The sequence below is a fragment of the Rhamphochromis sp. 'chilingali' genome (assembly GCF_963969265.1).
Source record: "Rhamphochromis sp. 'chilingali' genome assembly, chromosome: 3".
Taxonomy (NCBI): Eukaryota; Metazoa; Chordata; class Actinopteri; order Cichliformes; family Cichlidae; genus Rhamphochromis; species Rhamphochromis sp. 'chilingali'.
Window position 1 is genome coordinate 18,856,564 of NC_137931.1, and position 17,791 is coordinate 18,874,354.

General features: G+C 38.9%; 2 protein-coding genes across 3 annotated transcripts in view; both read right to left on the reverse strand.

The window, feature by feature from the left end:
- Window positions 1-4,313, reverse strand: part of LOC308394181 (sodium/potassium-transporting ATPase subunit alpha-1-like) — a 62,818-nt gene extending 58,505 nt beyond the window's left edge. The window contains exons 1-4 of one of the 2 annotated variants that reach the window (XM_080878376.1): window positions 3,451-4,313; window positions 3,057-3,118; window positions 2,908-2,953; window positions 1,931-2,077 (exon numbers count right to left, since the gene is read on the reverse strand). The gene's annotated coding sequence lies outside the window, so the exon portion shown is untranslated. Of the gene's footprint in view, window positions 1-1,930; window positions 2,078-2,907; window positions 2,954-3,056 lie in introns of both variants that reach the window. The other variant, XM_080878377.1, reaches the window with a different exon arrangement.
- Window positions 4,314-5,547: 1,234 nt separating this feature from the next.
- LOC308394180 (sodium/potassium-transporting ATPase subunit alpha-1-like) lies at window positions 5,548-17,577 on the reverse strand. The gene is made up of 23 exons (XM_080878374.1): window positions 17,424-17,577; window positions 16,826-16,936; window positions 16,488-16,547; window positions 15,719-15,820; window positions 15,496-15,597; window positions 15,245-15,358; window positions 14,915-15,049; window positions 14,347-14,464; window positions 13,917-14,185; window positions 13,514-13,822; window positions 13,253-13,387; window positions 12,567-12,759; window positions 12,296-12,471; window positions 12,058-12,194; window positions 10,716-10,866; window positions 10,453-10,621; window positions 10,214-10,368; window positions 9,217-9,340; window positions 8,557-8,702; window positions 8,327-8,457; window positions 8,081-8,182; window positions 6,489-6,580; window positions 5,548-5,707 (listed from the first exon to the last, which is right to left on the reverse strand). Exons 1-23 carry the CDS (start codon window positions 17,433-17,435, stop codon window positions 5,679-5,681), a joined length of 3,072 nt encoding a protein of 1,023 aa, XP_080734500.1. The 5' UTR covers window positions 17,436-17,577; the 3' UTR covers window positions 5,548-5,678.
- Window positions 17,578-17,791: the final 214 nt, after the last annotated feature.

The following is a 17,791-nucleotide window of genomic DNA, read 5'->3' on the forward strand; positions in this document are numbered from 1 at the left end:
TAGCTTTAAGGAGGTGGATCTTTTCCTGTCATGTGCCCACAAAACACTCAAAGTGGATACGTCTCTCTTATGACTTTACTCATCATTTAAATTTTCTACTCATGACTTATGGTCTTCGGATGATTTCTAAGTGATGTGTCACAGAGCACAGATGGCTGAAATTCCTAATGCAAAAAGAAAGGTGGTGACAGGACTGACGAAACAAATGAGCCATGAAAGAGAAACGAGCGGCTGCTAAACTACAAAAGAACATAAAGCTTCAGATAATGAATGGTGTATGTTGTTTTTGGAACAGACTGCTTTATAAACACACGCTTCACTGAGCTACAGCGCCATCTGTGAGACAACCGAGTGTTTGCTCACAAAACCATTTAATCCTGTTTATTGTTATTGTTTTTGGGTTTCCGAGCTATAGTCTGTATTTATTTTGTCTGAACTGATTATCTACTACAATAAGCATTTCTTTAAAGTGTCTCAGATGAAGCTAGAATAAATAAAACCTAAACAAAGGGTGACATCATCATGGATGTTTTGGTGGTAGACCTCATGTTTTAGGCCATTGTTTCCCAACCTTTTGGAGCCATGGCACATATTTCACATTAGAAAAATCACACGGCACACCACCAAACAAAAATGTCACAAAAAGCATATTGATAAATTTTCCCCGTGCACCAGGTATAGAATTGGCTCAGTATACCTTTTTGCTTTCTTCTGGCCACTACTCATGCTAGGGCTCTTATCTGGGTCAGAATTTTCTCCAGGAACCAGGTAAGATTGACTAGTTTTTCATTTCAAATATTTTCCTGTTGACATTACGCACTGTGTTGTCTCACAGCATGACTGTTATATAACTTCAACTACCAAATAGAGCAGGTAGTTGTACTGCCCTCTAGTGGAAGACAATGTAACTGTTCTGTCCGTTACTCACGCCAATCGCTTCGAGTACCAATAAGGTGGAACCAGATAATCTTTCACGGCACACCTGATCATTTCTCACAGCACATCTATGCACAGTGGTTGGGAGGCACTGTTTTAGGCTATCCATGTCCTGTAGTGGGCCACCGTGGGATAGCTATCTGAGGGACCTTACAAGCTGTCAGAGGAGGGAAAAGGTTACTTGCTGACCATACCAGAGTGACCCAGACCTATCTCAAAGTCGAAGGAGAGACCCAGCCACAACACGAGGATGTGAGTGATCAATGGCGTGATGCAACATATGCAGGAAAATTGAGACTTTATAGGAAACCACAGTGCAAAATGGTGAACACTGCAAGGACAATGGGAAGAAGAAACTCTCTGAAGATGGTGTTAGACGTGTATACCAGACAAAGGTGTTTACACCTGCAAAGCTATGAACTGCCACAGTGAAGGTCTAGCAATTCTGTCTTTCAAGGATAAGTAAGCAAGTATGATACTAGTAGTCCTTTTAACAGTGGTGTTCAAGAAAACCAACAACATGTTTATATTAGTTTTAAGTGGTGCTTTATGTAGTGTGAATCTACCTTCCTTAGGCTCCTGACAACCTTAAATATTGGAATTAAGTATAGAAAATGACTGAAAGATGAACAGGAACCACTGCTGTCCTACCAATGCTGATTAAGAATACAACATCATGAAATCCCAGAAAAGACCTTGGTTAACCAGGGTTAATTGGTAAGTGTTTTATCATAATCCTTTGATAATGGTCACATAAACATATACTTTTCATTCTGCACTATGTCAACTGCCTCTTCCATAAGAGTCAAATTTGTCATTGAGTTGTCATGCCAGTCCTTAATGTACAAACAATATGCATTATAGTTAGAAGAACTACTTAAATAGGTTGACAGCGGAGAAGAATTAAAATGAAAAAGTATGTTCTAAAATTTTAAAAAGAAAAAAAAAATGTATCTTTAAAGTAAGAGAGGGATGTTGCTTGAGTGTGATGTACCTGATGAGTCGCTCCCAGGCGCCTGGTACCTGGAAGAGCAGAGGCTGATGCCCAGCAGTAAATATGGGATGGAGCAGAAAGGACCCAAATGAAGACTCACTATTCACGATGTTGCGTCAGAGGACCATGGAGACCTCTGTGAGATGCCTGATGGAGCAAAGAGGATTATTGAGGTATCAGATAAAGGTACGCAGAAGTAAATGTGTGTTTGAATTGCTCTCAGAACGACTTCCCCCGGAGGAGGAAGGGTTAGACTAAAACTTTGATGCCTAATGATGTGTTTATTACAACATATCAGCCTATTATGGTGTCATTGTGACATTGTAGGCATCATACAGAAAAAAAGTGTTGTATAGCTCTTGCCATGTCCTTTCATATCATATATTACTTGATTTGGTCTTGAAATGTTTCTTCAAGGTCAACTTTGAACTTCAGTGCTTATATGATGGTGAAGGTCAAATGTTTCGCCAACCTAGGGAGTCATGTCCTTCAGGGCCTAGTATATTGTTTGAGTTTTGAACACAATCCATAAAAATGTGTGGGTAATGTAAAGTTTTTACTGCTTTTCACAATTTGTGTGAACTTGATATCATGTTCACCCAAATTAAATAAGCTTGAACTGAAAATGAAAATGAAAGCTGTCGACCAAAGACTGCTAATAAACAGACAGACGGACAAATTTTGTCTGTTTCTCCTTCGAAGGAAGGACATCAAGTGCGCTAAAATTGAATAACGATTGTATAGCTTATATTTTAAAACTCCAGCAAGCAAAATATTAATGTACAGTAGGGCTGCTTTTCCACATTGGAAATTTTAGGTCATAGACTTGATCATGTAAAATCACATAACTACTTTTGGCCACACTGATTACATACTTTATACTTTTCCATTCTGTTTTTTAACTACACGACACTGCCCCTCTATTTGACAGTGGGAATCATGATGGATGTAGACAGACCCAAAAATGCTCTACTTACCTGGGATCCTGCCCCCAACAGCCAGGCATCCACTCGTTCCATGTTTCTGTTGGAAAGGCAAGAAGTTGGTTCTGACTTTAACTCTCAGAGATCTTCATCTCAGCTGATGTCACCAGTGACAGAGTAAAATGTAACATGTAAAGACTTACCCAGTGACTGGGAAAGCAGAAGGGAAGTGGTGAGGGAAACTGCCAAGAAGGTACTGTATCCTCTGGATGGAGTAAAGAGGAGATGGTGATGCCATTAGGAGAGGAAAATATTCAAAAGATGTTGGCAAAGAAAGAGTGGAATCATTCGTGTGATGAAGAAAGTGGGGAGGAGTAGTGGGAGGCTAGGCATATGGCAAAAAGAAAGAAGTGCCAAAGGCAAACAGTTACAGTGACTCATACACAAGGCTGGTCACTAAGGAAAAACAAAAACACTATATCGATTGGCTGGACAGAAAGATCATGCCAGAAAGGATGAGCAGCAGAGAATTAGTAAGGAGGAAGTATGGACAGCTATGAACACACTGAAGAGTGGCAGTGAGTTCATATGACATACTTGTGGAGCTTTGGGGATGTCTGGCAAAGAATGTAGCTGATTTTTTCCAACTGTGCTTCTTTGTGGATCTATAGAAAACATATGATAGGGTGCCAAAGGAGGAACTGTGGTACTGCATGATGAAGTCAGGAGTGGAGAGCTGAAAATGCTTAGATTTTCATTGGGACAGGATTACAAATGAGAACATCAGAGGAAAAGCTCAGCTTGAGTGATTTGAAGATAAAGTGAGGCAAGGCTGACATGGTTTGAACATGTGCAGAGGAGGGATAATGGATATATTAGAAAAAGGATGGTGAATATGAAGCTGGCAGGCAGGTAGACAAGAGTAAAACCTTGTCTACCTGATCCAATGTGGTGGAGGAATAAAACTGCTTTAGTGCTTCGAATTACTCTGTGCATACAGTTAAAATCCTGGTGCACAGATCTGCACTGTTCTTTTCAGCAACAACCCTTTGTTCTGTATTACTGCACATCTACCTGATAAATCTGACTCCCAGTGCTTTATTGAAACTTCAAGGATGTACTAGTTCATTCAGCTTACAATCAATAGCAGTTTCAAGGTTTTTGAAATGTGTAAAGCTGAGCAGTAGAGTGATGTGCTTTTGACTTACTGTATTACAGAAAATAAAGACAATTAGAATCCTTTGAGAAATCAATGAGGCTTTTAAAGAGTCACATCCAGTAAAAAGCAATCTACTTGACAAAGTTAAAGTTCAGGATGGTCAGTGGTAACCCTGACACATAAAAAGCATGGAAATATGTGAATTCACCAGCATTTCACTGATGTTAGCATAATGGTGAAAGGAAAGCCCCAACCACGCCTTCCTAATGTGGGAGTCAACCAGTAGGACCACTCCCTCCATGATCATGACCATGAAGATCATGATCATCACCATCTAACAGGATACCAGTCATTAAATTATTAAGAACCTTATGTTAACGACTAATTCGGATTCAGTAATGTTCCTACATGAAGAGCAAGGATTTGGTGGAATTTAGGCAGGGTGCGTGAAGGTCTGGCTGTGAAAATGGAAAAATGTCTGTAAAATGACAAATGTGACCTTGACTTTGGGTGAAGACCTAACAGGTGATCACAGTGTATAAGTTAAATTCTGAACAATCATGTAAAAGGACTATTCATGCTTTGCTATGGCTTTGCTATTCATTGAAGGTTGTATTTAACTAACTTTAAAACCTCATAACGACCAGATTTTTCTATTATGTACTGATCCTTAAACCCTTGGAAAAGAGGGTGTGTTTTCTTTTTATCGTGACTCAGAATCTGGGCAAAGTCAATTTACAAATACGATTTAATTGGTTTCACTGATATGCTATCAGGAACCAAAAGGTTTGGGAAATGGAAGCCCCAGCTCAGCACTTCTGCGGCCAGCAGAAATCAAAGCAAAGTCATAAAGTTTAACTGAGATGGTTTCAGTGAATAAGTGAGCAACACAGAGTACCTGGAACACACTGTACCCTTGAAGAGACAACAATATCTTTAACTTCTCTAATAAAATGTAAAAAAAACGATTGCCCTTTAACCAAAGGACTTTGATGTTCCTCACAAAATCAACATGTGCACTTCCTGTTCTTTGGAATCTGCAGTGAGGAGGAAGGCTTGGCTCACCGGCTGGCCTGTGGGGGTTGTTGGAAGTGTTTCTAGTACACTTATGACTCTTTGTAGCTACTCAACCATGTTTAGTAAAGGTGGTGGTAGTGCTGGTTTTGGTGGCAGTTGTAAAAGTACAAAGAAACAAAGAGCGAAGGGGAGGGAGAAAAATGGAAAATCTAAGAAATTAGCAACACTTTCCCCATTAAAATACTCTGTGCTCTTGAACAAAATGGTCTCTAACCTCTCAGCAAATTATTAGAAAAATGTCCTAATATGTTACTTTTTTATTTGTGACACATAGCTTGTACCAAACTAAGGACTGTAGAAAGGTGGAAATGAATCACAGGTCCTATATCTGCTGAAGCTTCAGGGAAATCCCCCCCCCCCACCCCCCCACCCCCACCCCCATCCTGAATCAGTATTTTTACTGCTAACAAAACAGAGAAACCTACGAGAAAAGTGTTTACAAAAGACACTAACATGCAGGCAGCCTCAGTGTACAACAGACGTTCTTTATTGTGACACACACTGATAAATATATATTTATATTAATAATGTAAGATTGCATAAGATGGTAATGAAAAACGCACATCCTCCAAGCCTATGTCATGTTGGCTCAGTAGTATGTCTCTAGCTCCACCCAACCTAGAAGTCAAATGAGACACAATTAGTGTGATGTTTCATGTCAAATGTGGTAAATGGACTGGTTCTTGTATAGCGCTTTTCTACTCTTCTGAGCACTCAAAGCGCTTTACACAACTTGTGCATTCGCACACCCACAAATGTGAGAGTTTAGATACTTCCTTTTGTCTTTTACAGACAAATCCAACGAAAAATTCTAATAAAAATTATAGAGTGGCCAACTTATCTAATTTTTATCTGTCTTTACTTTATTTTGCTTATGTTTACTGACAGTTATTGGGGAAAAAATTGACTTGACTGGGGATTATAAAGAAGATAAACTGCAGCCATGATTTTGGTGATGATGCTATTAGGAGCTCTACCCTTCAGGGACATGTGAGGGTGTGTCAGTTTGGTCTCAGGGTTGCTTATGAGAGGATATCATGAGCGAGGCCATTAATATTCACCCTGGGATGAAGTCATATGACCCTAGAAGAGCTAGAGGTTTGTGTATTTGGGTTTTATATTATTAGATTTACATCCTGTACAATTCTGAACTGAAGTCTGATCATCAGGACACAGTTTATTTTCATTTCTTGGAATAATCAACATTTTTCACCTTTCACTCTTAATACTTTTTGCTGTTCTGGTGTTCAGTTTGTGGTTTCTCAAACCCTTTAGATAAAATGTAAAAAAAGTATGACCTTTGCATTCCCCTACACTAATATTTAAAATGCAGAGTTTACAGGCAAAAATGTGTCCTACGTGTGTCAGAAAGTAAAACAAAGAGCTGGGAAGGTCTTACCTCCTGGGGTGCGTCTGAGGATATATTTTCTGACTTCATCATAGATGAAGATGAGGAAGGAGTAGGGAACGGAACAGAACCACCACATTGGCCTAAGGTAAGGATGGACAGACAAAGATTCAATTTCAAATGACAAAAAAAAAAACCCACACAAAAGCTTGCTTCTCAACATCTTGGAAATTCTTATGTCAGGTTCTGTAAAAGCACATGAAAAGCTTTGATGGTGAACATTATGCTGTAGACAACCAGATGTTAAAATGAATTTATGAGGTGAGGAAGCAAAACGACGCATCTAAAAAATCAAAAAACAGAAGGTACTCACTGCTACAGGTCAGTAAGAACAGACTAGAGACCAAATGATATATCAGTGGGGTCGATATATCAGCTTTAATAACAGTATCAGGATATATAACAGTTGATTAAAAAAAAAAAGTAAGGAAGACATGGGGAGAAAAAAGCCTTCAGTCATTTTATGACCATTGATGTTGCAAGTTTGCCTACCAGAGGGCACTCTGCAACTTCCCTGTTGGCAACACATATTTGAAACGGCACAAACACAAAACCCAGCTAACCCGAACAAAGTTGGACAGAGCATAAACAAGCAATCCACGACAAAGAAAGACTGTTTTAAAACCTCATTGTCACATCAAGGACTCATATATAACTACATATAACAAATAACAGGGAAAGCTGTTCATATTTTCTGTCTGAAAGAAAAAAATTGGCCAGTATCAGTTCTGAAATCACCAAATATTTGTGTCAGTATTGATCTTAAAATTCCTGTTACTGGTCACGTCTAGAAGAGACCGTACGGACATGATCCCTTTCAATGTCATAATGCACACATAGAAAACTTATGATATACTGCACAACATTTAAAGAACACCCACAGGAAAAGTAAACAAATTAATGCAAATGTTTTATGGTCCTCTTGGATATTCTTTGGCAAGATTGTATGAATTTCTGAGCCGATGAGCCTAAAAGTGTCTTAACTTTTTTCTTTTTAGAGGAGAGCAACCCATATCGCAGCTTGTGCGCTTTACTACAAAGTGGAAATGACAGTAATAAACATATTTTATTTTATATTAACAACGCTAAAACTCCATTTAACAAAATACAAGGACATGATCGTCTTTGCATAAATGAAGATGGCAAACTAGGCAGCCACAAAAACATGGGTGAAATAGCAAAACTTTGCAATATGAATATATTTGTATTTGTATTTTTACTCAGTTGTATATAGTATTTGTATTTGTATTCTATTTTTATCTTATTGTATATTTATTTTATTTTATTCTACTGTATATAGTATTTTATTTTGTTCTATTCTGTACAGTTGTGTACTGTATTTATTCTTATTGTATTCTAATTTTTGCCTCATAACTTTTGCACTGTCCACTTCCTGCTGTGACAAAACAAATTTCCCACGTGTGGGACTAATAAAGGTTATCTTATCTTATCTTATCTTATCTTATCTTATCTTATATAGCGATTTCTCTAAAGTAGCCAAATAATGCTGAGTGTTTTGGTTCATTTGTATAATTACAGTGTAGAAAATTATAGTGTAAACCTATCAGATTGTTTTTACTCACTTCATAGGGTACATTCTGATGGCAATGTCCATGCCTGGGCAGTATGACAGGAAGGCAGCCAGAGCCATCTCCTCAAAGATGCCAAAGATGAGAACGTAGTTCCTGTGAAATAAATAAATGTAAGAATCAATAAAACAGCAGAGACTAATCTCGTTAAAACTGGACTTATTTGCCGGTTTATTTGGAAAATGGCGGTTCCAAAGTCTGTTGTTATTGGAGATCTCATGTATATCTGTGCATACATACTTCATTCCTTGTTTCACAATGGAGTTGGTCCTGGTTTTACAGATGAGCAGATCGGCCACCTGGACGATCACAATACTTGTGAAGAAAGCTGTGTGGCAGGTAAACTCGACGATCTTTCTGCGCTCGTACGTCTGGGGGACAAAAGCTAAATTAACACTGAATCACTGAAACACACACGTTTTACAATTCTCACAGTCTGGAGTAAAGTTAGTAACATTACTGTGACTGACCCACTCCTGTCCATAGCTGTCTTCCAGGTCATTTAGATATCTGTTATCCCAGAACACTCTGATTCCCACCAGATCTTTGGGGAGGAATCCATTCTCAGACAGGATGACAAAATAAGTGAAAAAGCCACCTAAGGCCTGCATCATACCTAAAAGAAGCAAAAACATCAAAGAATGCTTATCAGACAGGGTTTCAACTTTTACTAATGACAAATATAAATAACAACTGTGGCTGCCTCTTCATAAAGAAAGCAGTAGCAAATATGACATGTCAATGTAATACTCTGCAAATCCATGGTGAATGAAAATTAAACACATTAATTGTTTGAAACAATGCCGCACGTTTAACCTATTAACAAATTAAATAATGATCAGATTTGCCTGAAAAAAACTGACGGATTCCGTTTTTAATGCCTGCAAACAAAAAATCTTTCAATTTAATAAAGTAATATGCATTTAAATTAATGATTGCATTCAATCTATAAGCAATAACTTCCTCACCAAATGACGGTACCCATTTTGGATATGATATTTAAAGGTGTTTTAGTGTCTGCAGTATAAACAAAATCCAGCAGGGGGCAGTAGAGGAAGGCTTAAAACAGCACAAAAGTATTAAAAACAGATTTGATATAGCTAAAGGTTAAACAGTGAACGATGTGTTACCAATTTGCCCATAGGCCATACTGATGAGTCTCTCATTCACCAGCTTGTCTGTTTGGGCATTTCTAGGCTGCCTCTTCATGATGTCACTTTCAGCCTGTTCATAGGCCAGGGAGATGGCAGGGACCTGTCATGGCACAAGAAAAGAAAAAGAAAAAACAAATTATCCACCCATAATTGCATTATCTTCCGCTTGAGCTTCTGTGTAGAACAGATTCAGTAAGCTGGAGAGGAAATGCCCCCTCATTAACAAAGAGATCTTCTTTTAGCCTGCAAAAAGAGATTGTTGATCTAAGAAAAACCCAGGACATCTTCCTATCCATCTCTGATCAAGGAAAACAGCAAAAATCGCAGTTTTCTTTTCAGCACTGTACCCAACTTACTTAAGTATAAATAACTTTATTAATTTCTTCATAAGTAATATTTGAACTATTTAAAAAACAACATTTAATAACAATGTCACAAACATATCATTACTCACAGTAAGCTTTAATACTACTGATATTTATTTAGATTCTCTCCCTACGATTGATCTGGTTAAGGTAATAATTAGTACTTCTAAATAGTCAGTGTAGACCACATTACACCACAGAAACAGCTTCAGTGATACTGCTGGTATTAAAGGTACTGTGCTACAGTAGTTTGAATCCTTTCCATCCAATGGACTACAGTTTCTTCATGTAAGATGGAGAGTCCTCTTCTCACACTAAGGTTAATTATGGAGTTCCACAGGGTTCCCTGCTAGGACCAATTCTGTTTACATTATACATGCTTCCCTTTTACATTGACTTTTACTGCTATGTGGATAATACCAAACTTTATTTATCTAAGAGGCCAGATAACACAACAATTAGTTAAACGTGTTTAACAGAATGTGCTAAAGCTAAAACAGCGTGGATGATTCTTCCTTCTAAAATCATTGTTTTTGTGACTGTTGTTGTGATTTTGTTCTACATAGATTGAATTAAACTGAATTGAACAGAATCAGGCAAAATCTCACCATGTCAGTTCCCAGGTCAATACAGAGGATGGTGACAGTTCCCAGGGCAAGAGGGATGTCAAAAAGCACGAAGAAGAGGAATGGCGACATCTCTGGGATTTTACTGGTCAGAGTGTAGGCGATGGACTTCTTCAAGTTATCAAAGATCAGACGGCCTGAAAAAGGAATTCAGCAGCTGCTGCGAAGCTTTGTATTTTATGGAATTTTACTTTTTTTCCAAGTCTTGATATAGATGTTACCTTCTTCCACTCCAGTTAAAATGGAGGCAAAGTTATCGTCTAGCAGGATCATGTCAGCAGCCTGTTTGGAGACATCAGATCCAGCGATGCCCATAGCAACACCGATGTCAGCTTTCTTCAGAGCTGGAGAGTCGTTCACACCATCACCTGTCACGGCCACAATGGCTCCCTGGAAGAAAGCATTTTTTTATATACATTTTAAACAAAACAATGTTGAAACTGTGTGTGTGAGAATCCCCACTCCCGCCACCCCTGATGCTCACCTGTCTCTGGCATCCTTCCACGATGATCAGTTTCTGCTGAGGGGAGGTCCTGGCAAATACAATTTCAGTGTGGTGCTTCAGCACATCATCAAGCTGCTCTGGGGTCATTTCTTTCAGCTCACTACCATGGATGACGCAGGCCTTAGCTTCCCTGTAGATTAGATTGCAGTAGTGTTAGTACAGAGGTGTTTCGCTGATTTTTTTTTTGTGCAATTCTGCATGCTTTTTTTTTCTTTTTTCTTTTTTAATGCGCATTGTATTCTGCGTCCTGATTGGCTGTAGACCATTTTCAATCAACCTCGTGCAGTGTCTCCTGCACAGTACAGATTGCGTTCAACTTGTCAAATTTACATAAATCTTCGCTTGCAGTGTGACTCTGAAGTGCTGCACTGTATGTTTGTAAGTTTTCTCCCCAACAAACACAACAATGTCGACGAAGCATCATCACCTGCGGGTGCCTTCAGTTTCATTCTATAATACTGCACTTATTTTTCTACAAGGTTTGAACTTTGAGAGTATTTAAACAAGAGAGAAAAGTGTAAAAATCTTGATGCCTGTCTGAAAAAAGTGTGTAGTTAGGGGTTTTACAGCCTTAAAACATTTATAATAATTGCAAAAAATAAACTTGGCTACTTCGCGGATTTCACTTATCGCAGGTTATTTTTAGAACGTAACTCCCACAATAAATGAGGGACAACTGGATGACAGTAGTGTGGCTCAGGAGGTAGAGGAGTTCATTCGCTAATTGGAAGGTTGCTGGCTCGTGTGTCAATGTGCATGAATAAATGGATAAATGTTGCATGTTGTACAAAGTACTTCAAGTACTCAAGTAGAGCAGGAAAGCACTATATAAGAATCATCTATTAACGAACAGCAGCTGTAGTCCAACATCCTGTGTCCAAGCACAGACTATGTTAAGGATATTAGAAAAAGATAATGATGGGGGAAAGAAAATAACATCAGCCTCAGCAAAAGTTGATGATGGAACATTCAGCAAAAAGCTACATTTACAACATATTCTACTTGTTGTCTTCCCATTGCAGATAATGAATCACATGTGTTGCATTTATTAGGTGTTATTTGCACTTGAGTTACGAAGATGACTACTGATTCAGGATTATAGTATAGTATAGTCTTGTACTGCTGATGAAGAAACAGGAAAGCCAGTAGCTAAGAACCATATCAAGATTATTTTTTCTTGCACAAATTAATGGTAAAAGCCTTTTAGGCTCTGCAGATGTCAAAACCTTCATTAGCCAAACTTGATTTAATTTGAACAGCTGCCTCTTATGCTCACAAAATGTTCAAAGCTAGCTAAATAAATCTTGATAAGAAAACTAACCTAGGGTTGACCTCTGAAACTGGAATATTTAAGCGGGCAGCAATGTCTTCAACAGTCTCATTGCCTTCTGAGATGATACCCACACCTCTAGCAATAGCCTTGGCTGTAATTGGATGGTCACCTGTGACCATGATAACCTGAGAAAGAAAAGATAAGAAAAATATTTAACTTGAAGTTTTGACCACAGTTTGAAAAAAGAGAAAGTTTAAAATCTGTTGTTTCAAAAAAGTTAGCATACCTTGATTCCAGCACTCCTGCATTTACTCACAGCATCGGGCACAGCAGCACGAGGAGGGTCAATCATGGACATGAGGCCAATAAAGCACAGGTTTTCAGTGGGGAAGTTCATATCATCAGCATCAAAAGCAAAGCCTTCTGGGAACTGGTCATCAGAGAGGTTATAGTGGCAGAAACCTGAAAAAGACACACAGAAAGTACTTGTTAGATTAAATTTTCTCCAGTAAACAAACAGTTCATAAATGCTGATATAAAAAGAAGTGAAGCTGTACCCAAAACTCTCTCTCCAAGGCCTCCCAACTCAAGATAGGCACTATTAAAAGAATCTTTCAGCTGAGCGTCCAGAGGCTGCTCTTTGCCCTGGATCACGATGGTGGAGCAGCAGTCCAAAATCCTCTCTGGAGCTCCTTTCATCACCAGCAAATGCTTGGTTTCGCCAGGGGTGTTGTTTTTATGGATGGAGAGCTGTGGGGCAACAGAAAGCCTTGATTTAAACGCAAAGTTTTCAGGTCTCAAAAATTAGGCCCTCATTAGGCGTTCTACATTTGCAAGGGTAATCTTGAGTGTGACTTGAATTTCACCATCTAGCAGTGAGTGCAAGCATTGGTGGAGATGTCACTGTGCCTGCCGATTATTTGTGACTACATAGAATTGTTCATGGAGACTTTACATTGCAATGTCCCAAGTATATATGTGAACCAGGCACTGCACTTCAAAGAAGTATACTACTGTGCATTTCCACAACAACATACCGTCAAGGTTTATTGCCTTAAACTGTACTCCTGCCAGCAAAGGATGACTCCACTGATAACAACAAGAAGTCAGACTGTATAGGTATTTTTGAGAAAATTGGCTTACTGGACTTTTGATTTAAACACAAAGCTTTGAAACAGAAGTTCACAAACCAAAGCATGTACAATGTATTTTTGAGATTTGTCACTCTGTATGGATGATTTACCTGGTATTTGTTTGTGGAATTAAAGGGGATCTCAGCAATTTTGGGGTATTTTTCTCTCATGTCACTAACAGATCCACAGCACAGCTCGATACACTTCAGCAAGGCAGCTTCTGATGCATCACCAGCCACATGTCTCTGTGGGTTTTTAGAAAAAGACAGAGTTGGTAAAATGGATTCATAAGTTACATCCTATGCCTTATTTAAAATACCAAAGCTTTTACTTGCCAACCACAAGAGCCTTAAGAAATGAAAGTTTATCACCTTCAAAACAGGAACTTTGTTCTGTTCAGCCAGGAAGACGGCCCGGTTGCAGAGTCCAGCGATTCTGGACAGAGCAGCCCAGGTGGCAGAGCTCCTGTCAAAAGAGGTACCGCTCTGGTTCTCAGTGGTGTCGGCCTCATGGATCTGGTTGTCAAACCACATGTGGGCCACGGTCATTCTGTTCTGGGTCAGGGTGCCGGTCTTGTCAGAGCAAATGGTGGAGGTGGAGCCCAGAGTCTCGACAGCTTCCAAGTTCTTCACCAGGCAGTTCTTCTTGGCCATGCGCTTAGCAGTCAGAGTCAGACACACCTACAGACAAAACGTAAGTTTTCAAAACTATGACAACTGCAGACAGTAAGACATAAGCTATCTGCAGAGAATGTCATTTGACACCAAAACTCACAGTGACAGTAGCCAAGAGACCTTCTGGCACGTTGGCGACAATGATACCAATGAGGAAGATAATACCCTCCAGCCAGTTATATCCAAGGATGACGGAGAGGATGAAGAAAGAAACACCCAAGAACACGGCCACTCCAGTGATGATGTGGATAAAATGTTCGATCTCAATGGCAATGGGAGTTTTTCCAGCTTCAAGACTGGAAGCCAGGGTGGCGATACGGCCCATGATAGTATTATCTCCAGTGTTGATGACGATTCCTCTGGCTGTGCCTGAAAATTGAAGAGACACAGAGTCCACAGAACAATGGATGATTTCATTCTTCCTTGTTATCCTTCTTATTTTGTGGATTACCAGCAAGCATCACTAAACTACTGTTTCATCAAATAAAAACCACACTCAAATTGTCAACCACAAGCTGTTCATACTCTACCTTCTACACAGTTGGTGGAGAAGAAAGCAATGTTCCTGGTTTCCAGTGGGTTTTCATTGGAAAATTCTGGAGAACGAGTCTGGGGCTCTGATTCACCCGTCAGGGAGGAGTTGTCCACCTGAGAGATAACAAACAAAATCAAACGAAGATCAGTGAGGGGATCAGTGACATGAAAACACAGAATTAAATATTTTTGTAAAAAATAATAATAATAAACTTAAGAAACAAATGGGAACAGTTTATGATATGATCAAAGAAAAGCTACTTAGAATGAAGACCACCACATCCAATCAACATAGCTAGTAACTTCTCAGATTTACTAGTGGGATACATAAAAATGTTGAACAGTTGAGCAATCAGCTTGCATGCACAAGATTAGCTAATCTAAATGGACTGAGGGCTGAGCTTGACTCTGTCGCCGGCCATAACTAAACTATGTCTAAAACTAACTAAACATCACAGCATGTCTTCTTCTCATTTAAATAAATAAATAAATAAATAATAGTAGATATCAAACACATGCTCTACAAAAATGTTTGCTGGCATAAAGAGTATTTGAGATACAGACCTTGCAGCCGTGAGCAGAGATGATTCTCAGATCAGCAGGGATCCGGTCTCCTCCTTTCACCTCCACTAAATCTCCAAGCACCACCTCCTCAGTGTTGATGCTTTTCTTCTCTCCGTCACGGATAACCAGGGCTTGCTATGAAATCAAAGATTTTAGGAATTTTTGATTAACCCGGTTTGAATTTAATGCCAACACCAAAATTTCAGATGATAAAATGTATCATCAGTGCAGAACTTTTCCCTTAAGACTGTGCAAAAATACTGCAGTTTCTTAATTCATATAAGCTGTAAATATGTTGAATTTACATTAGTTTTCCTTTCAGTGTCTCACCTGTGGGACCATGTTCTTAAAGGAATCCATAATCCTGGAGCTCTTGGCCTCTTGGTAGTAGGAGAAGCAAGCCGTGATCATGACCACAACAGAAAGGACGATACCTAGGTACAACTACATGAAGAGACACGAGAGAGTTAGGTGATCCTTAATGGCGACTTATGTTGTGATTTGGCGCTATATAAATAAAATTGAATTGAATTGAATTGAATTAATGGTCACAATAACAATTTAGATAAAGACTCGCTTACGTTATCACTTGCAGGTTCATCTTCTGAGGCAGCCTGGATACTATAAGCCACAAAGCAGAGGAAGGCACCAATCCACAGCAGCATGCAGAAACCACCAAACAGCTGGAAACCAGGGGAAATAACATTTAACCTTTGGTGGTTGTACTTACTTTTTTTTGCATTTATAATGTGTGAGTTAAAACACAGGTTTGTGGTTTTCATGGTGAGGATGTTGGACTCCTACCTGTTTGCAGAACTTGACCCATTCGGGTGTTGTGGGAGGAGGTGTGAGGGCGTTGGGGCCATCTCGGGCCAGGATCTCTTTTGCTCTGGAGGAGGAGAGACCCTAAAAACAGTGTCTCAGTTACCCCAGAAGTTCAAAAGACTTGTCTGTACATGTGTAGTACAGTATAGTTACATCCTACAACAGTAATATTGTAGTATATTTACTGGTTCCTGTCACCCTCTTAATTTTGCCTTTCCAATGCCGTTTTTTTACTTGGCACAGCAGTGGCAAGGCAGTGGTATTTTCTCTGTAATTTTACAATTTTATGCACAAAATGAGCTAATGTTAAATTTGATGTTTGCTACAGGCCACACAAAAGCTGTCAAGGCAACAAATGACTGAAAAAACAAGAAAGTTCAAAAAGATTAAGCCTGGAGAACATATAGCAAATTATTAAGTTATTATTATTTGATTGCTTTTTAGTTGTTTAACATGCTTACCTATAAAAGAGATGTGAAAAAAATAGTGGCTCGTGTGGATTAAAAGTCTTTTAGTTTTCATTTTGTTCAAATTTGAAGAATTTGGTTTGTAAAACTAGACCAATAAAACAGAACTCCGTAACTAGATACTGCTCATAGTGGGTGAGAAACTGAGATCTTGAACATTTTATATGCTATTATTTGCATGCACACCATGATGTTTTTCAAGACTACCTGATCTTTCCTGGCCTCTGTCCTTACCATCTCAAACACTCACAAAAACAAAGACACATATTCGGAGTCCTCACCATGACTAGGTCGGTTCCATATTTTCTGTGAATCTCGTCCACGCTTAATTTGTGATCATCCTAAGGAGAGTGTGGGAGAGAAAAAGACGAAAATGTCATTTGAGGCTTAAAAAACATCCCTGTAAATTCCTCCAGAAGGACACAGGGGACAAAATGCATCTGCACTTTACACATTGCTCCATACAGAGTCATTTTAAGATAAGAATCTTTTTGTGTTTGAACACGGATTTTCACATGTTATAAACTCTTTATACTATATTGGCATACTTAAATTGTGCCAATCAAACACTTACATGAAAGATTATCCCAGAGTGGCTTCACATAATTTACGTACTCACCAGGTCAACTTCTTTTTTCAGGTCCTCCGTATCCCTATTTTTTCTACCCTTCTTGCTCCTCTTCTCTTCGTGGTCTGCGGTTGCCGCCAGTTTGTAATCATCTTTCATTTTCTGTTATGAACAAAGTGTCACAAAAGGGAGTTCTGAATACGACTAAAATCGAAGGTGATTTTAAAGCAGAAAGTTGCATGAAACTAAATTATTAATTATTGTCAACAATTAAAGAATAATATATTGTTAACTGATATGCTGTTAAATATTAGAACAGCAAATTCAAATTCAAATAGATCATTTTAGAATATGTTTTAAGTTTCTAAAGCTGTAAAGAAATTAATGTATGTTTTCACAGTGTCACAAAATAGGGTTTTAAATAAAACTGATACAACATGAAACATGCTGGAAAGTTGCCTTTCAGATTTTACATAATGAAGTAAATGTGTCATTGTTTATATAATTTCGAAAAATGTCTCTTCACAGTTGATAAAGAAGTAAAAAAAAAAGAAAGAAATTTAACAGAGATGTAAGCTAATGTGTAAGTAAGCGGCAAGAATATTCAACCCTGAGCAATCCAAAACTGTCGAGCTCAGTCCAAACTTACTGTCACTCCCATGGTTGCAGTGCAGTCTGACAGCAGTCAGTTCAGTTAATCAGTCTAACCTTCCTACTCCACCTCCCTCTTTCAGTCCAGTTGTCTCCTGCGTCTTCCACTCTGCCCTGAACATAGGTGGCTTAATTTCAGCTTACTTTTATACCTGTGGAGGAGGAGCTTAGAGGAAGGAAGCGTGGAGGTTAAACTCAATAGGTCATGGGTTGGGGGAGGTATTATGATTAAACTCCTCCAACACTCAAATTTTTTGCTTCAGTCACTGCCAAGGGTACCCGTCAGCTGTGTCCAGAAGCCCAACAGCTAACCACGCTTGGTTGGACTCCTTCAGCTTGATGGCTCCCTTCAGCTTTGGTGCCACT